Source organism: Cornus florida, unplaced genomic scaffold, assembly GCF_030987335.1.
Source record: "Cornus florida cultivar Cherokee Brave unplaced genomic scaffold, ASM3098733v1 CherokeeBrave_3.0.0_Hap2_Chr03, whole genome shotgun sequence".
Classification (NCBI taxonomy): domain Eukaryota; kingdom Viridiplantae; phylum Streptophyta; class Magnoliopsida; order Cornales; family Cornaceae; genus Cornus; species Cornus florida.
In genome coordinates, this window is record NW_026775573.1 from 73,645,152 (window position 1) to 73,667,022 (window position 21,871).

At 34.8% G+C, this 21,871-nt stretch overlaps 1 protein-coding gene across 2 annotated transcripts; it reads right to left on the bottom strand.

Annotated features, from left to right (window-relative positions):
* Positions 1-7,265: 7,265 nt before the first annotated feature.
* LOC132300780 (peptidyl-prolyl cis-trans isomerase CYP21-1) lies at positions 7,266-20,218 on the bottom strand. 2 transcript variants are annotated; one of them, XM_059798015.1, is made up of 7 exons: positions 19,891-20,218; positions 13,915-13,993; positions 9,571-9,618; positions 9,046-9,069; positions 8,696-8,878; positions 8,462-8,537; positions 7,266-7,987 (listed from the first exon to the last, which is right to left on the bottom strand). In XM_059798015.1, the coding sequence occupies exons 1-7, from the start codon at positions 19,987-19,989 to the stop codon at positions 7,804-7,806; spliced, it is 693 nt and encodes a 230-aa protein (XP_059653998.1). In that variant the 5' UTR covers positions 19,990-20,218; the 3' UTR covers positions 7,266-7,803. The 2 variants fall into 2 exon arrangements, with proteins under 2 accessions (XP_059653998.1, XP_059653997.1); XM_059798014.1 differs by having other exon boundaries at positions 8,696-8,881.
* Positions 20,219-21,871: the final 1,653 nt, after the last annotated feature.

The window sequence follows — 21,871 nt, forward strand, 5'->3', positions numbered from 1 at the left end:
TGTTTAATTAAGTTATTTAATTGGCCCAAGCTTGGTCCACTTAAATTATTTAATTAGCCCAGCCCAGATGGTTAAATAAATAGATAATTATTCCTAATAAAATATATGTAGAATAATTATTTTTAAAGATAATTATCGTAATATAACCGGCCCGGTCCAATTATAATTTTATCCTTATCAAGAGATGACACGTGTCATCATCCTATCGACCCAAGAAGCCTATAAATAGAGGCCTGAAGGAAGAAGGGAGGGGTGTAAAATTCAGAATTCAGAAATCTAGAATTCCAGAGAGAAATACAGAAACTCTCATCCCCAACATCCAAATTCAAAAGCGAAGAGCACCAAGCACATCAAATCGTGTCGTTCTTCATCAAATTCCACGGTGATCAACAACAAGCACATCCAAAGACGTGCCATTCTTCATCCAAATTCCACGGTGATTCAAGATCAAGCTCGTGCAACCCTTGAATCCAACCAACCAAATAGGAGATCGAATCAGAGGACCTTACTCTATTTCTTTGTAAAGAATATTACAGAGGATTGTACCCCTATTTATCCAACTTAATCAAATATTATATTATTTGCTCCATATTTTGTTTCTATTGCAGACTTACAAAATTTGTGTGTACATTTGAGACCTTTGATACTTTGAGAATGCTAGGACATGGCGCAAAGTGGGAGAAACTAAGGTTTCCCCAACTTTATAGTGGCCACTTGGGGTAGTTCCCCACGGTTTAATAACCCGAGAACAACTAACTTTTCACGGTGCATGTTTTGCGCATGATTGGATGTGTGTGTGAGTCCAAGATATCCCTTTTATGTGATTTTGTATTTGATTTCCATGTTGACATTCTTGTATAGTTTTAACTTGGTTCATATTAGAATTGTTGTATATTTCTTGCACTACATATGTACTTGAGTTGGTTTCACATTTATAGATTCAATTGCTAGTTCTAGGATGATCCCTTAGACCTACCCTTGAATTAGACGACTATGAGGCATATTCCACACTTGTATAGTTTACGCTATTCTTGCAAGGTCAATGAAACCTAGTTTATCTTTATAATGCACTTTCCTACGGAGTAATATCAATTACTTACATCCGTTGATTAATGTTTTTCAGGAAATGACGTGTTTTTCATGGATGTACCTCCATCTTAGCTTGGATATTGTGGATGTTTTGAACTTATTTTGGATAATGTATACATACAATGTGTTTAGCATGCTCAATGTAATATCTTAGTTTTGAGATTTGCTAGGAATTGCAATGCCTATTTGTGAAAGGAAATGGTTTGAGAACTCACCTCTACCTTTTGGAGTTCTCAATTGATTTTCTCTTCCTTTCTTCTCTTTTATATAACTTTAGAAAATTATGTAATGAGGCCATGGGCCATTTATTTTCAATGTATGGTTTTATTTCCGTAAATTGTTCGCTTGTATATTTTGCTTCATATAAACTTTGATTTTAAGGTTCACACCATGATTCACGGGCCTATGACCACTTTGGCGTGTTTGCATAATGTTCGGGATGGGTTTCGGATAGGTTTAGGACCTTGTAAGGTTCCGAGGGGGTACCCGAGACCCAACGCATCATTTTCAGAAGTTTTTAGCACACAAACACAGGGTGCGACTGATCGCAGTGCGATCAATCAACAGAGAGCATTTCCAGACATATTGTGGGTGCAACCGTTCGCACGTTAAGGTGCGATCGGTCGACAGAGAACCATTCTGGGCACATTGTGTATGCGACCAATCACATTAGGGTGAGTCCGATCGCACATTAGGTGTGACCGGTAGACAGAAGGCATTAAGCTTAATTTTTTCTTCACTTAGCCATATCTTCTTCGTTTTAAGTCCAATTTAGGTCATTATTAAGCCTAAATTTATTGTTTTTGAGCTAGGTATCCAATGATATGCATCTCGTTCACCATAGTTGTCATGATATAACCATTTTACCCTTGGTTATTTGGTTATATCCGTTTTGACCTTAGCTTCCACATTTGCCTTTGAGTTGAGTTGAGTCTCGTGACTTCTTTTGAGGTTTTATTGTTGTCCTAGAGGTGGTGTTTAACTCTAGTGACCTCTTCCTCTATTTTTGCTTTCGTATTTTGGACTAGATATCGGGTCATGGTTGGGTCTTCTTGGTTGACGTACCAGATCATAGGATTTGGGGCATCACAGCATGGTATTAAAACGTCCAGGTTTGAAAACCTAAGGACAATGAGTCTTGGGTTTATTTCATGCTTTATGTTGACATGTTATATGAATGCTTATATGCTTATGTGGAAACATATTTATTCTTTAATTGACTTAGCATCACTTGTATGACTATCTACATTGTCATACATTATATTTCATACTTCCATTGAGTGAGTTACATACTGTTGTGAGTGCACGGGGATGATTAGTAACTTACATCTATACTAATCTATTTCCTTAGTACTTATAGCATCATGGTGACTACGCGTCGGATCGGAGAGACTTCACGTCCAGTTCTGGATGAGCAGGTAGATGATACCGAGCTTCTTTGGAACAGGGCTCACCCTAGGAGGGTTAGGGACGTAGGTGGAGATGTGGGTGTCGATCCACCACCTATGCCAGCGGGTGGGAATCGAGTTATGATGGATGTGACTCAAGGGATAGCCGCGTCCTTACAGGAGCTGATTCGGATAATTGGTTCTTCTATATACTTTTCTTCTTTATATGATCAATACAATGTGATGAGAACAATGACAGAACAGCAATCTCACACACACTTACAAGTACTCAGTGCATTTACAAGGAAAACCCTCTGAATAGGGAAAAATCTTGATTCTTGGCCTCAGCCAATAAAATCTCCACTAGCTGTATGAAAGTAGTTACACACTCGACTGTCTTACTCTATACTAGGGATGGCAACGGGGCGGGTTTGCCTAAACCCATGCCTGATACGGGTTGAATTTTACAATCCATCCCTGCCCCGTTGGGAGATAGTTATGCCCCCTCCCCCCCGGTCCCGCTCTGTTAGCTTTTTTTCCATTTAATCATGTGATTATTTCAGATCACAACTCATGGCAGAGATAACATCATTCACCAAAAATCCCTAAAATAGCTAAGAGAAAAAATTGAAAATATAGAAATAAAAATAACCCAAATCCCTAAAATGGTTGAGAGAAAAAAATTGAATATATAGAAATATAAATAACCCTAAAATGGCAGAGAGAACATCATTCACCAAAAATCCCTAAAATGGCAGAAAGAAAATATTGAATATATAGAAATATAAATAACCCTAAAATGGTAGAGAGAACATCATTCGGTTATTGGTCGCTGATAACATTTAGGCCAACCATACGGCTGATTGGCCATCCGCTGCCCCCCGTGTACCAGTGGCGAATATACAAGAGAGATAAGTTGATTTACCTCCTGCTAATAATCGGCTACTAGAACTTGCCGATAATATGATGCTGGTGGCTGATATAGCTAATTAGAATATTCGTACATTGGCTAAAAAGCCGACTGCATACTGTTAAAATCAGCATTCATTTTGCTGAATCATTGCAATTCTTTTTGACCTAGTGTTCCACCGGGCGTGCTAAGAATTTTGACCCTAAAATCGATTGGCTAAGCTGATCCAGAAATTTGTGTGTAGGGGTATGCCAGAACCAACAGCTTAGTTCGAGTGTGAAGAGATTAGGTCAAACTGAGTCTCTTCTGCAAGAGAGTTATGGATCAGACGATTGTATGAGAGAGAGAACATTAAACTCTCAAGTAGGTTCAAACTGCCTTGATAAACAGGACTTTAAATGGGAAAGTGAGTTGCAATGATCATGAAAACATAATAAGCAATGATCATGAAAACATAATAAGAAAAGAATAGAGTGATGTAGAAGAGAAGAAGAGAGACTGAGAATACAAAGATTGCTAAAGAGAGAAAGTTGAATAAGATGAGAAGAGCTCAAGAAAGCATAATTATATTAAACTAAAATTCTGAGGGTGCTGGGCCTCTTACAAAGAATGCTTCTACAATTATTTATAGAAATTATAAAGAATCCTAAAATAAAATACTTCCTGAATCTAAGCTATTGGATTACAACTGATTACCAAATTTATTCCACTTAATAAGCCCATGTTCATCCATTATTCACGTGTCTTCTCATGATTCTTCCATCATATCCTTCGCTTTCCTTGAATAACATATCTCCTTTATTTAGGAGTCTTGATAAAACCCATCACTTAATAATAGGCTTTCAATTATCTTCTGATCACATGCATATGGGAAATTTAAAACTTAAACTCCACAATGTAGTCAAATCATTCCTTATCCTGATCATCAACAATTTGGCTTGCCACGTAATTTGCCAAAATGGGTGTCAACACAATGATAAGAGGCATTTGCGCTTCAGCTCCAAAAGATCGAGACTCAGTATAATCAAAAGTACAACTGATTCATTAAGTTTTGACTTCTAAATTCGCCAACATTACAAATTTATATCTCACACCTGGGTCGTTTAACAAGAAAATATAGTAAACATCTAGAAACAGTATGCATCTAGTTAAGAGACCCGAATGATATGATCTATTTGGACCATATGTTACAGCCATATAATTTCAGATGTTATTGGGATTTATAGCTCAAGTTTAGTAATGAACCCACTATGGATGTTGTCAAAGCCAACCCCAACCGATTCTAAGGAGGTTAACTATGTCAATGATGAACGTTACTAGGTCACTGAAGCTGGAATAATCTGATTACCAGTCACAGACAATCTGGCTTCATTAGATGGTTAAAGAAGTAGTAGAAAAGATAAGCACGCTAAGGATAATTCTTATCTTAGAAACAAGGTTCATGTTAAAAAGGAAAAACAATGTGAATCAATCCAAGAATTCTCAAGCTAAGGATAATCAGAGCAAGAAAAAGAATGTAGTTAAAAAATTTCTTCATGATTTGCATGTTAGAACAATCTGGATGAAGAAAGAGGATCTGAAGAAGTATGTGCATATTAATGCTATAGGACTTTTTCCTAATAGGTTTTATGGGTGCAAACCCCCTTACCTAGGTCCAAAGAAGTTTTTATGGTTATGAATGGTGCTTTGATGTCTTTCTTTTTCTGTTGGACCATATCTTAAGACTTAATTTGTGTTGTTTCATAATTATATAATTTGGAAATGTTCACTTGCTTTTTTATGTAAATGTTTGATTCTATTAGGTAGTTAAAAAGGTAATTTATGTTTCTATATTCAATGATTTAATTTGTTGATAAATTAATTACGCACCAATAAACAGGAATTACAAGTCGACGTAACAATTACTTGTAAATGTTTTGAATGCAGTCAACTGATAAAGAAATAGCTACTTGTAAATGTTTTGAACGCAGTCAACTCATCATAGAAATAGACTTAACCAAAGCAAACGGAAACCGATATCTGATCTATTTTTATCATTGGTATAATTTCTTTTTTTCTGTTTTTTTGTGTTTTTTTTTTTTTTTAAAGGAAGTTGAGTGTTCAAATTCTGATACGAACATGTCGTGAGTGTGAATGATAAATGAATATTACAGGGCAATTTAAAAATATATATATATATATATTTAAAATATGAACCATGCTCGAAAGGATAAATGAATATTTTGTGAACCAACCGTTTGAAGCATTCTTTCCTTGTGAACACCATTTACATATGTACTTGTGTTGATTTTTTTTTAGCTTTTTAACCTTTAGTACAATTGTGGTGTGGTGTTTGGGTTAGTGAACAATTACTTATTTAAATTCCTTTAATTAATTTAAGATTTTGGAGGAAAGTAAAACTACCCGCCCTATGCAATCTGGTTTATCAAGAGTAGAATATGAGCAGTCCAAGTTTGGCAATAAACATAACATATAAATTATTTTCTGGTGCAAAAGGGGGTGGGTTCATCTTTCACTTTTACCCATGTCTTGTCCAAAAGGATGTGGGTTCATCTTTCACATTTATTTATGGAAAAATTACATATAAATGGAGTTAAAGTTCCATATTTACTTAGAGGTTGAGTTAAAGTTCCATATTTCTCTAAAATGGATTGCTGAGGTGGCACATGGTTTTTTACTGTTTAGAAATTGTGGTGCCTAAAATACCCTTCCGCGAAGGTACTACTTTTTCTTCGAAGGTACTACTTTTCTGAACTGAAGGTACTACTTTTTGGCGTCCAGGTACCATATTTTTTAAACACCCGCGAAGTACTACTTTTTCTCCGAAGGTACTACTTTTTTGAACTGAAGGTACTACTTTTTTAGTACTACTTTTTTGAATTGAAGGGCATTTTAGGTACCACAATTTTTTAAACTGTAAAAAACCATGTGCCACCTCAGCAATCCATTTTCATTTATATGTAATTTTTCCTTTATTTATTTTTATTTGATTTGTTACATCCATCCAGCAATCACATGCATGCCTTTTATCTTGTGATATGGGAAAGGTGAGACAAATTAATCCGATTCTCTGTTCTCGATATCAACATTTTTATTTATAAATCGAGGAATTTTAGCTATTAAGTTGAAACAAAATTATTGAATGGTGGTGCACGTCTATGTATTTAATGTGTTGAATGCACTGACCATAAGTTGAAACATTAAGTTGAGCTTGTTTTGATATATTTATAGAGATGTGGTACTCTGATTGGTCTCTCTATATTTCTAAATGCAGGGAGCCACATTAACAGAAATGTTTGTTGACTTGACTCTTCACAAATGTGATTAGGCCAAAAATTCTGAGAAGAATGTTGTTGTTTGGTCTATCATGATTCGTGATAAATGCTAAATGAGGATGATATAATTAAAAGGCGTGTTTTATAGTTGTTTTTGTTTCCAATTTTGTGTCACAAGTGATGCACCGGTAGCGAAACAAAACACCACAATTTGGTAATTTTTGTAGCGATTTAAACAGTATTACCATTATTGTCCAGAAGAGGTCCAATCGGAAACAGCGAAGACGGTACCAAAAACACTGTAGCAATGGGGAAAGAAAAAAAAAACCTCCAAGTGACCCTTTTTTTAACCGGGCATTTTTTTCTCAATCTTGCAATATGTTTTTTAACAAACATGTTTCATATTTTTACTTTCAAACCAAACATGCTTCCAATCACAATTCAACATACTTCACAATAAAACTTTATATATATATATATATATTTTGTTTCGAGTGAAAACAAAAACACAAAATAAAAACGATTATATCATTTTCCAATTTAATACACCACTTATGCTGTTTTATAGCGGTGAACTAATTTGTAAAATTTAATAGTTCAGGATTTTATTTTTTTTTTTTTTTTTTTTGGGTGGGGGGGCACAATCTTTCTCAAACGACAAAAATGGTATTATGCCTAGATTTGAATTTCGCAGAACTTGAAGCATGTGACAAAACATGGGAGGGATTCACTTGCATTGATGGACAACAAATGCCAAGCCAATAAATCAGCTAAAGAGTTCAAAGCTTTTAAGTTCACCTTGATACAGAATTTGTGTTTGCGCGCGCGCGCACACACAGACTAGTCTATTTGAGATTGACCACTGAAAATTGATAAAAGAACCACCACAAGTATACACATCAGAAATTTAGAGCACATGATGATTTGCTTTGATTTCTCTACAACTGACAAGTATCAGCAGATTCCATTACAGAAAACATATTTTCAGTGTTTTCCAAGAAGGGAGACTAAATACAATCAATTTGTGATATCATGATCAGTGCTGGACTACAGTTTCATGGACATTATACAAAAGGGGGCATAATTGATCTACACGAACCAAATTAACGAAATCATGCTGCAAAACTTTATGTCACCAGTGTCATGAGGCGTTTGTTAATCCTCGGATTTCCTCATCCCACTTGCTCTTCGGAATCTCTCCAGAATCAGAGATGATTACCTTCTTCCTAGGTTTCCCACTGTAGGTTCCAGCTCCACCCTCTATCGCATACACGGTGTCCATGCCTTCAATAACCTTGCCAAATACAACATGCTCTCCATCCAACCTGGGTCGTTTAACAAGAAAATTATAGTAAATATCTGGAAACCGTGTAACTAGACTCGAATGATTTGATGCATCTGGACCATATGTTACATCCGTATAATTTCAAACACTATTGGGATTTATGGCTCAAGTTTAGTAATCAACCCACTATGGATGTTGTCGAAACCAACCCCTATCCGGTTCTTAGGAGGTTGACTATGTCAATGATGAACCTTACCAGGTCACTGAAGCTGGAATAATCTGATTACCAGTCACAGACAATCTTGGCATCAATAGATGGTTACAGAAGTAGCAAAAAAGAGAAGTATGCTACCTCTGGATCGGAAATTTAAGAGACCGGACATAAGAAACTTAAAACTCAGACCTCATTAACAAGGAGTATTAGGTCTACTCAACCAAAACAAGTTTTGTCTGGGCAATATTATTTCTGCTTAAATATTCGTTTACCATAATGCCACTCCTAGCAAAAGCTTACCAGCTGGCCTTGACTGTGGTGATGAAAAACTGTGAACCATTGGAATCAGGTCCCGAATTCACCATGGAAACAACACCTGCAAGAACCAACGATTTCAGTAGGAAAAAGGTAAATAATAGAAATCTCATATCGCAAGGAAAAATCCCCTGCTTTAAGCAAGTATTATGTGATATTGTGCATTTGAAGCATACACTACAGCAAAGGAGAACATTCATACAAATAAATGTTAACAACCTGCATGTGAGTGTTTTATCTTGAAATTCTCATCCGGGAAGGTGCCGCCATATATAGATTCATTCCCCTTCCCATTACCGTAGACAATATCACCACCTTGGATCATGAACCCAGGTATTATACGATGAAATGGTGTCCCTTTATAACGGAGAGCTTTTCCACTGGGACCCTTGCCTTTCTCCCCTGCTTTTAGGAGCAAGTAATTTGCAGCACGTGAACAATAAAAGAAGCCATTATTTTTTTTTGATAAGTAAACTAAATAAGATAAATAAAAGAAGCCATTATTATTAGCAATGTAGTATTAGAAGGTTTAAAACTGTGTGAAACTATTAAGAAAAGGCATCAAATACCTGTGCACAAAGCCCTGAAATTTTCTGCAAGCAGGAATTATCAAAGGATTAGGTAATTGTGCAAAACAAAATAAAAACTGAATTTATTTTGTTCTTTCAAAAAAATAATCACTGTCAAGGATACTGGAAAAAAAGAATTAACTAGTATCTTAATTTGAAATTTGTCATTTTATTATAAGAATAGGTAATCATACAGCATTGAAGATAGACAGAAACACAGAAAACTAATCCTCATTGATAGGCAAATTTTCTTGGTAAAACTTTAAAATAAAATCCTTCAGTTAAAAGTGTGTCCAAATCAACCATGGTTTATCTATCAAGGGGAGGTACATTTACATGATTGTAAGTTGGTGAAGACAACCTTCTTTCTTCTTTAATTTATCTGAAAATTTGCGAACCAACTTTTGGAGGAGCATTTGTGAACTCATAATTATAACAAGAAACGAATATAAATATTCTCAATCGAACTCGGTTCAAGTAAGGATCCAAAATATTAAAGTTATCGTCAAAATATTGAAAGCATACCAGCAGTTTTTGGCACAACTTGGCCATACAACCCAATGACAATTCTCCCTGCAGAAATTCAACAGTAAGTTCGATAAAAAAAAAAAAAAAAAAAAAAAAAAAAAAAAAAAAAAAAAAAAATTAAAGAAAAAAGAGAGATGGGACATGAAGTAATAAAAAATGCATCAGAAAAAGGGGGAATCTACAATATTTCATCCGTTCAGTATTTACTGAAATTTCAATCATACTTTCAATATAGTAGAAAAAAGAACTATAAGTGATGCATTGGAATGGGTAAAAACATAAATCAATATATAAAATTTGACAAAATGAGAAGTGCCTTGCAGACATCACCAAGATCACGATATTAACAATTTGTAGACAATATGTTCTCATACACAAAATACAACTTCCTAGCTGACATTTAAGTGAAACCTAAGAAAGAAATCTATATGAGAACATATTGCCATGAAATATATGAACCATTAATTTGCATTTCAAAAAGATATCACCTTGTCCAACAACAATCATGACAAGTTTACCTAAATTTTTTTAGAGGAATACGGACAGATATGATCAAGCACATATGACCAGAGGAAATTAACAAACTAAAAGCAGTCACAGTTTATACCACTTAAATTAAATAGCCTGTCCCACTTATATTGAGAGGCTCTAGTGTACTTTATATAGCAGTCAAATTTATACCATAACCATCCACAGGGACGGAGAACCCCCCCCCCCCCCCCCCCCCAAGGCCCAGGCCCAGGCCCAGGCTGGCCAATTAAATATTTTATATATATAATTTGTAAAGTATTACATGGTGCACCCCCTAAAATTATTATTATTATTATTTTAAATCTCTCTAATTCTTTCTTTCTTCCCTTCTTACTTTTCTTCTTCCTCTTCAGTTTTTTTCTAGGAAGCACAGACACGCCTAAAAGGGCAAAGAATCCGTGTCGGACACCAACACGCGCCGGACACACCTCAACACATGTCGGACACACCAAAAAATGTGTCCGAATATTTTATATTTTCTTAAATATCCGGACACACCTTGGACACGCGTCCGACACGCCATGGATACATGTCCGACACACGTGTCCCAATCTCGGGGACTTTTAAGAAAGTTTTAAGAACAATGATGAGTTGAAGTATGAATATTAGAAGTTGTTAATAACTTTCAACAATATGATGGTAATTACATAATTACTTAAAAGTTGTTTTATAAATCAATTAGATATTTATCCTTATATTTTAGCTCAAGGTTCGAACTCTTGTAAGATCATCTTAACTCTCTTGTTCTCTCACCAACCAAGCTTCGCTATCGGTGGATGGTCTCTCTCTCTCCCCTCTTTTCTCTCTATTCTCTTTTCTCTCTTCTTCTTCGTCCTCCTTTTTTCTTTCTTGTTGTTGTTCTTCACAAATCCTAGATAGCTCTTTTTTTCCTTTCACAATAAATTTCTTTTTGCGTTTCTTTTTCTTTTTTTCTTTATTCCCCATGAACTTTTTTCTCTTCTATGGATTTTAACCTTTATTTTTAACTCAGGCCCTAATTCTTATTCTAACAAAACCCTAATCCTATTTGTTTCTTTGTTTTTTTTTTTTCTCTCTTAACCCTCTTTCTATCATTCTTTATTTTTCCCAGCAAAACACAATTTTTTTTTCATTATGAGGTTTTAAAAACTAATATTACTCTTAATTTATTTATTATTTGCCATGTCCCCCCGTGTCCGTGTCCTAATTTTTCCCGTATCCATTTCAGTGCTTCTTAGGTTCTTTTTCTTTTTCTTTTTCTTTTTCTTTTTCTTTTTAAATAAATTTGCATTCCCTTTCTTCAATTAAATCTTAATTTTTGAATAGGTTATTTTGACCGTATAAGCTTAAATATAGTCTTCTAAGATTACTCCTATATATATAATATTCCAACAAACTCCATTTTCAGTTAAGTAGGAATGATTTTTATGAATTTACTATGATTTTCAAAAAAGAAACAAATTGTATAGCACTACTTGTATTGGTTTCTGTGGCCATAATCAAACCAAAGTGCCCAATATTGATCGAGTCAATATTGTATATTAAAAAATCAACGTACCCAATATTTAACCAACACAACCATCCTTTTATTAGATATTTCACTACACCATGGTACGTCCATTTAGTTTTTTTGTTTTTTTTAAATCAAGTACACTGTCCCGTCCCCCCTCCTCTCTCTCTCTCTGAAATTAAATCCTGGCTCCGTCCCTGACCATCCATGATCCAGAACTGGGCCATTACAAGAATTGGCAGTTACCTATCAAATGATGGTTGAGAAAGGAAAATGATAGTGCAGAACCATCACTGAAGAAACTCAAGACTTGGTGCTATGGTGGTGACGTCTTCAATGTTTTTTAATGGCCACATTCTGGATGTTGGGTCTCTATCCTAGAATGTTATGTTAACATTTAACATTTTCAAGTCTGCTTAGGCTACTACTATGCCACACTCAGACACAGCCTTGATCCGGATTGCCATTGCATTCCCTCCCCGCCCATGATTAAGCAGCTTCCAAAAATATGTTCCCTAGATCTACACTAGATTGGATCCCTCTAAAATGTCAGATCTTATAGTTGATGCATTTCATTTAATTTTTTCAGTAATAATACCACAACTGGGAAACTTCAGTTGCTCATATATCAAATTTATAGTAGCCAATTCAATCGGAACCATATTGAACAGGAAGTGGTCCACGTATCTCTATCAATTTAATCGAGTAGAAGGTCATCAGGGGATTTTTAAGTATTGCTGCATTACATGGATGCTTTAAAATGTGTGATTTTCACCTATGCACTAGACATGCCCATAAGCTGTAACTATAATCGTATCCAGTCAGCTGATAAAGGAAGAAAGGAACATATTCATGGTTCATTTGTCAAAAAAAAAATATAAAATAAAAAAATTATATGATTTAGGACTTTAGGAGCAGTCTCAAATAGATGAAAATTAAAGAGTTTTGAGGCTGAAAATTCAAATAATCAGGGCTGGAGTTTGAGGTTTGATAGTAGAGATGTAGCAAAAATCGAGAAAAGAAATGGAAAAAGAGCAGCCTATCTAGGCATCACACCCAAAAAAGGTCTCTCACTCGTAATTTGTGAGTCACTCAAAGGAAAATTTCATTGATATTTGATTATTCATTCACTCACTGATTCAACCAAGTTTACATCCCATCCCTATATAGGATTCTACTCATGCCTCTTAGACTTACATGGAGGTGAACTCATGACTTGTGGACTTGCCTCATAATTGAGGTATTCAATAAGACTCACAACTCTTCAAATTCATAACTCATGACTTAATAGCATAAATAAAAGCAAATAAAACTCAGCTTAATTGCACCATAATGCCCACCAAGCTCATAAATAATGCAACTTGGCCAAAATCCCCAATTATTCAAGACTCCAAGTGGACCGTGTATCATCTAGCATATGTCAAATTAAGGCTTCCTTTCCACGCCTTTCATAAAACATGCTAATTTACATTGACATTCCATTTATCGTAGCCTAAAGGAAACAAAAAATATTGGGCATCTAATATTTGGGACTTAAATGCAAAAGGAACTACAGGGACCCTGAGACATGTATACGAACTCAAGTCCATAAAACATAAATGAGATCAACCATCAGATGCTTCGTTGTTGGAGAGTTGATCAGCTCTTCCACAATTCCTCTTGAGTCCTCAATATGGTAAAACCAAGTATGGTAAAGAGTTAAGAAGGAATTAGATGTTTAAGCTTAAAGGAGCTTGAACGTTCAGGGTTTGTAAAAAGGAAACATGAAAACCGAAAGGAAAAAAGAAAAAGAAAAAGAAAGATTTGGATACCATTGAGTTTTATTTGTTTATGTACAAACATGCGACGTTTTCGTTTTGGTGAAAGGCAACATCTCTAGCTTGGCTATACCACCCCATACACTCTTCAGCTAACCAGCTAGGCTAGTACCGATGCAAATTCCAAAAGCAATAATGTCCAGTAGTAACAACAAGTACAAAGGGTGACACAATGTGAAGGCTTTGATAGATGATCATGATCAGTTGGTTGCATATAAAGAATATTGTCACTTCTCTAGCTGGTAGGAGAGATTCCAAATAATTAGAGATATAAAGAATATTTTGGAGTTTTATGGTAATCATTAAAAAGGAAAAGCATCTTCATGGAACTGAGAACCCCAAAATTAGAATTTTAAATCAAACAAACTTAATAATCTCACAATAATGAATTGAAAAACAAAAAGCAAAGGCAAGGTTCAATTCAAACTAAATTTTAGGAATATTGATTCTAAAACACTAGCCACTCTAAGTATAATATTACACAATAATGTGAAGAATCCATACCGAAACGTTGTTTATCAATATCAACATCCAGAAACACTCGGTGGGTGATTTCGTGTACCTCTTCTACCTTCTTCTCCTCCTGAGAATCAAAATACAGGAAGGATTAAACAAACATCAAATATTAGACATAGATATTGGGAGTGAGAATACTTTAGTAAAACGGTGACTCCACATAAAGTAAAAACAATAGCTTCAAATCTCAAGCATGGATAATCTAAATGCAATGTAGCCACCTAAAAACAAAAAACTCAATCATCAAAGAGAGGTCAAACCGCATCTTTCTCATTAGATGGGCAGATTAAGAACACTTTTTTTGGTGAGTAATACTTCATTAAAGAGCGCTCAAAGTGGAGTGAACCCAAGGACAAAGAAAGCGGGACCAACAATCAGCGTATCCACAAAATCCACCATATCACCCACAAATTTACAATTCCAACCCTGTATACAAAAAATTCTTTTGAAAAAAAAAAAAAACTTCCTTTTTTACGTTGCAAACAGCTCATAAGTGCAAAATATTAAATACCATCTAATGACTCCACACTCAAGAAGAAACCAACAACAAAAAACAAAACAAATACCTATAATATAGAGAAAGAAAAAAGGAAAATAAAACTGAAATTAAAATGAATGTGTATATATAATTGTATGTGAAAGTGCTTGTACTTTTAGCTGTAATTTTATTTACTTCACCAAAGTCCTGTCGGCTGTCGCAATGACTGGCTTGCTAGGTTCCAAAGACCCAACTTCGTCTTTTGTTTAAGTCTCTAAACTTACAAATTTGAATCAGTTACCATAAGTATTTTCAGCAACTAATTCCCATCAAAATTATACATTAGCGTATTCTCTCCAGCAATTTTCCTGCTTCAAATTTTTTTCCTGGGTAAGATTCTTTTCTCCGGTGAGATCTCCGGCATCATCTGAACTATTTTCTATGAATCTATGCCAGCGACGAGAACAGCGGGTAAATAAGTCACTGATTGAAAACTTTGCCAATTCAATTCTAGAATATCTCAATGCTAAGAATCTACCAGCAATTTCTGAAGCTCCAAAATCTTGGAGTTCCTTGGTACTGAAAAGAAATCTGATAAAATGCATTTGGATTTCTTCTCTCCTACTTCTGAGAATAAGAGATTACGATAAATCCTCCATCAGATCTCGCAATTAGAAATAAACAAATGGGCTCACTCTCTGTTTAGGTATTTCATTGGTTGAAAGCTCCCATCATCATTGGTGAGGAACATTGCAGAGAAGTTATGGGTGAAGAAAGGGTTGCAAGATCTGATGTGAGCCATGGAGGTTTTATGTTAATCCTTCCGTTCTCAGAAATCCAAATGCATTGTTTACCAGAATTCTTTTCAGTAACCAAGGAACTCCAAGGTTTTGGAGCTTCAGAAACTATTCTCAGCACCAAGATCTTCTAGAATTGAATTTGCAGATTTTGCAATCAGTGAATTATTTACCTGCTGACCACATCAAACCAGAGCAGGAAAATCAGAGAGGTTGAGATGATCTTCTTTCTGTTTATACAGAATCAAAGGCTCCTATGGAATATATTCTCCTTCTTCAACAATTTCTGACCAAGAAATGTGTCAGAGACCTCATCAAAGCCATATATTTAGAGAAAATTGTTCAGAAGTTTTCATTGACATGTGATCTCAATGGAGAAAAGCATTTTTGCTAAAAAAAATGTCTGAAGCTGGAAAACTATTGAAGATAAATCGACTAGAAAGTCACCGAAAAACCAAGCGTGTAAGTGGAAAAAAGTAGCTAGCCTGTAACTAATTTTAGAGAGAGAAAGTATGAAAGAGAAGAGATCACTTCTCTCTAATGCTCTGTTTGGCATGGAAAGGGAGAGAGGGAGGGATGAGGCATTCCTAGGAAGGGAAGGTGTCGTCCTCATTTTCTGTTTGGTTGAATGGAAAGGATAATAAAAAGGATGGATGTTGTATTTTCTTTTTTCACTAGTACGCTCTCATTATATAAAACTAATATACAAGTATTAGTTTATCTCTAATAATTATGAAGAGTGGTATTGACAAATTACAACTTGTATATTAGTTTGTTTTCCTTCCTTCCTTCCTCCATTCATCAACTTTTAGAGGGACTAAAACTTGTGGGTGGTCAGGAAGGATGGCTCATCCTTCCTCTCTTCCCTTCCCTTCTTGTCTCCTCTCTACCAAATGAAGAAAGTTTGTTCATTCCCATTCCTTCCTATCTTCCATCCAACTCTCTTCCTTCCTTTCTGGGAAGCACGAACACACCTAAAGGTCGAAGTGTCTGGGTCAGACACGGCCCGACATGTGTCGGACCCACCAAAAAAAGTGCCCAAGCAATTTTCTTTTTGGACACGCCAAGTACGTGTCTTGATTTTTTGGTATATGCCATGTTGTCATGTCCATGTCACGCATTCACATATCCATGCTTCTTAGCTTCCTTCCCACCAATTGCAGCACAAAAGTCTTCATTTCAATCATATATTGGTTCATTATATATTTGTACAACATTGTCCTCCACTTTAATAGTATTAAAAATCCTTTCCATTTGAAAAGCTAACTGCATCACCATAACCAAATCCACCTTCTCCAATATCAATAGATGCTTAAACCAATTAATAAACATACAACCTTCCATCTACCCCAATGTCACTTCAAGATTAATTGTCATAGCAGTTTTGGCACAAACCACATTTTAAAGTCTTTCCATGCAACCTCATTCTGTACATCACGCATTCGCCAGATTGGTGGTCGTAAAGATATCAGAAACCCTTTATCTTTTTGGTTTTTCCCCTAGAGTGTGTTGGATCTCTCTCTTTTTCTCTCCAACCAATCCTCCCCCCCCCCCCCCCCCCCTCTCTCTCTCTCTCTCTCTCTCTTTTCGGGGAGAGGGTGTGGATCACCACTGTGCAACAACATGGTAATCTACAAAGTTAGGTTTCTTATTTTGTTTGTTTTTTGGGAATGAAGGGACTGAAATTTCATACATGATATTTCGATTCAGAGAGAGCAAAGAAATATGATAGTTGCAGCTAAAGAAATATGACAATTGCTGCTGGCAGAGTATGATCTATGGAAAATAATATCATCAGTCAGTACAGCAAAATCAATTTCCATATCCAAATATTAAAACCTTTCTCCTACCCTTCAAACCCTAAACCTACAAGAAATTCATAACCTTCAAGTTTCTCAGTACTGTCTTGCTTCGTGTTCCAGCAGTCTTGCTTTCCTTTAAAACCTCTTTTTCATTTACATCTAAACACTCAAGGCAATCAGGATACCATATATCCTGAAGAAAACCCTAACCAGACAAATCCTAGCAAAAAAGGAATAGTATTGATAATTTATCCACACAAAACTCGCCATTCTCCACCTTAAGAGAATAATATGAGAAGCCCCACCAAGGGGTTGGAAACTACTCAGCAAATGAAATGCCTAAAAATTTTCCCAACCCCCTTTGCCTTGTTTACCTTGGCACGAACATTCCATCAACATAAATGGTTCATTAAATTAAACTGTTGTGGAACTAAATAGTGATTAAAAAAAAAAAGTGGTAAAACAAACCTCTAGCGACAACTTAAGCATCTTAGATGTTAATTGAAATCGTGCGAGTCAAGTTCTGGGGAGATAGATTTTCACAATCGAGTGACACAGGTCCTAACAAATCAGCTATGGTGGAAACTGGAGCAGCTGATATATATAGGTGTGTGTGTGTGTGTGTGTGTGTGTGGAGAGAGAGAGAGTGAGAGAGAGTGGCTTAGTGGAGAACACGAGAAACGAAGAAGAAATTCAAGGTCATTGCCTCCTCTCCCTCTGTAGGTTGTTGTCTGATGACCCAAGAATGTCCCATTATTTATAAAAGTCCAAAGATTATGGAGGATGGTAAGAGACAGCTGACACCAATGTTGAAGTGATATTACCATACAAAGATGCCAATGTGGCAAAGGAGAATGATGGAGAGCTAGAATATATTGAACATGACATGTGATGAACACGTTTTACAAAGGACACATGTCATCTCTCTTTAAGACTAGCCATGATGTAGATCCCAATTAGGGATATATATCAACAAGCACTCAGGTTTAGCTACCAAACCATGAAACTCTATGATCACATCAAGAATGCAATCTGACCTGAAGGTAACACTATGCAGTGGACTGAACTTGAGACGCTCCATTGACCCTCCTGCCATAGTTTGAGATCAAGATCAAGCTATACTGTATGTTGATCCAAGAAGAAAGGTGGTGCAATAATCTACATACTCCACGTATCAAAATCTAGAGAAACCACATATTGGAAGGAGATTAATCCATATGGAGCTCAATAATTGGTGAAAATTGCATCATAGAGACCTATCACACATACTACTCTTAATAACACACGGGGTCTGATGTGGTCCTGTACCCAGAATAATCATCACCACTGAATCCAATAATTTATTATATCCATCCTAGCTTCTCCAAGACTCCACCTTAACCCAAATACCCATCATTATCTTCCTAATTTATATTTTGTTCAATTCTATAACTTGTGTACCAATAAACTCACTGACATGCTTAAACATATTCTTCATTTATCCTGCACATGATGCAAAAAGCTTTACAACCACCTGTGGTGGCCATTGAATCGATCATTACAAGTCCAACTACCAATGTATGACAAAAAAATAAAAATAAAAACTGAAAAATAAGAAGTGTATAGCTGCTACATCTAAACAAGGCAATCATAACCATAATAGTACAAAAAAAACAATTTTATGTGGTTCAGTGACATCCAAGGCTTCATCCACGAACAAAACTTCGAAGATAATAATCCACTTATTAACAAGAAAATACAAGAAGAAAAGGCATTGGAGAATCCCATCCAAATATTGTTAAATAACTCTTAATTATCTAAACCTAAGGCATAATTATAACAACATTGGATTTTGGAACCTTGGCATTCGCCCATCATCAATACACAGTAACTCATGCGCAAATTTTTTGGCTACCTCCATGTTGATATGTTTCCCACATAAATTGATCACCTAGTTCCCAGCAATTTAACTACAATGACACAAAAATAGCACTTGCCTAGAACACTTTGCTGCCATGAACAAGCCAATAATTTGTGACCTATAGAGCAACCAGCAAGGGATCGTATATCACCACTAACATGGATAAACTGGATTGTCAGAAAAATGAATATGTGGGTTTTGAGTCTTTTGATAATCAAGCACTCTTGAGACAAACAACAACTATCCAACATGAAGAGTCAATAAACACCTCTCCCTAAAACACCCACACTGCAATACAAAAACTAACTTTTTTATTTGCAAGTTTTAAAGCAATACAACAAACTCAATGTCCATCAACCTAAGTTGAAATTTAGGATACTACAGAAATTAAGTCAATATTAAAACAAACCAATCAAAACCTTCTCAGCTCAGTTTCTAATTCTCCAATTCCTGAAATTAAGTCAATATTAAAACAAACCAATCAAAACCTTCTCATCTCAGTTTCTAATTCTCCATTTCCTGTGGTGACCAAGTGCCTATAACCCGTAAGCACCCATACACCATTTTTCTTTTATTTTTGGTAAGTCGCACACAGGCGATTTAGCTACTGAATAACAAGATTCTGCCTCAAAATTCAGAAAGCAAACACTAATTAGGAACCATTACATAATGTAAGTTACTCAAAGTTTCAAAATCGCAATTCTTTATGCAGATCATAGCTCAACAATAAAATTCCCAAAAGACAATAAATATATCACATAAAAATAAGCATTGCCTTTTCTATAAACCTTTCAATCAGATCGGAGTCCAAATATTTCCCAATTCAATTCTACAATCAAACTACAATCATAACCAAAAGGCAACGAAATACATTTTTTTATTCAAAACCCAGAAAATATATTAATATGTACAGGCATCTACATATATAAAAACATATATATATATATATAGGTATTTATATATGGCCTAATGGGTAAGAAAGCATACCTGTTTAGAGATCGAGAAAGCGACGAAGATGAGAATTGATGCGACGAAGAAGATGAGAAGGCACCGTGGCTGAACTAAAACCCAGATCTCTCGACGCATCTTAAGCTGCCTTGTATTATTCACCACATCAACCCCGCCTCCTTCCTTCGTCCATGAAGATCTCTCTCTCTCTCTATATCTATCTATATATATGTATATGCACACACACACAAACTCACACACCTGAGACCAAAAATAGCTGTGTCAGTCGCCCCTCAGAGCATGCATTTGGCGCTGAAGAGACGACTACTTTAGTCTCTGCTTAATTTAATTCAATTGAATCCACATATCATATTTTAACCCAATTCCATATTTTAACCCAATTCCATATGTATCGTGTGCAAATATTTAAAGCCGCGTTTGGTATAATATGTTAAACTAAAAAAATTAAACTTATATATAAAAAATGTGTCAAAAAAAAAAAAAACCAATTTGTTATTTATTACGTACATATAAATTGATAGCATTTGAAAATATGTGTAAATTGTTCCCTAATATTTGTTGATTGTCAATTTTGACCAAAAAAAAAAAATTATAAAAATTCTAAAATACCTGTAAATATAATTTTAAAATTTAAAATCAATATTTTTTTTATAAAAATTATTAAGGGTATTTTCAGTATTTCAATCTTGATATTGACAAATTGTCTTCTTTTTTTTTTTAACACTAGGTATTTGCGCATTATGTAAATAACAAAGGTGTTTTTTTGCACTCCTCTCTCCAAATCTTTCCATTTCTCTTTAATTATTTAAAAACTGAACACAAAAGTGAGTTTTTCTTCCATGATTTTTATTTTCTTCTCCTTTTATTTCACTCCAACAATAAACTCAAATTCGGTTTGATTTTCAAAATCAAGATGGAATACGAAATGAATCTTGTGCCCAATAAATTATCCATTGTGAGAATTTAAAAAATAAAACTAAATGTTACTTTCATAAAAGCAATAATGCGGAAGTTAACCCAAAAAATTATGTGAAAAGTTATATATAAAGATGAACAGTCTGAAATAGATTTCATTTTAAGATTGAGCTGTCATTTCGAAATTATTTTATATTTGGATTATTTGATGTCTTATTTCGAGCTAAACTCAAATTAAATTATGATTTTTTTTTTTTTTTTTTTTTTGGTATACCTAAATTCAAAATATAGGAGGAGCAAGGACATTTTCCGAGGGTACAAGGGAATTTCTATTTTTGAAGGAGATAAGGTCTTGTTTGTATCCTTATCATCAAATGGTGCCAAGGACAATTTTTGAATGAGACAGAAATCATAGAACGAGAAAAGGTCTATTGATTGTATCCTTGTCATCAAATGGTACTACGGACCTACTCAAAAACTTTTGATAGTGTTCTGAAAATGTGTTCTTTTATCACATGTAAAAAGTTTGATCACGTTTTTCATTATTAGAATCAACACACCCAACTACTAGCTTCTTACGTCCTCGATCTTCGGTCAGAGGTTTTTTTCATAGTTCTATGCAGAAAATTATAATTATCAATGATATGATTCTTGTTAAATATATATATATATAAAAAAAGATGGTGTCAAGTTTTTTAAAACACTCCATAATTCATCAACAGGTACTCTCTAATTTTTCATAATAGACCCATAAAATTATGTAGTGAAAATCATCATGTCGATCCCACATGCATGGGACAAACAAAGAAAAAAATAATGAAATAAATAAATAAATAAAAACATAATGAAAATAAATAAATAAATAAAAATAAAAATAAAAATAAATAAATAAATTTGATACTACATTTTATTGATACTACATTTTATACCATGATAAAAATAATGTTGCCCTTTAGGTAAGATTAATCATTTTGATGCTACCTATTATATAACTTCATAATACATGTTATGCACTAAGTTCAATAAAAGTGATGATATAAATAAGGGGTGAAGTGCAAAAAACTCCCCTCTCTATAAATTTTGT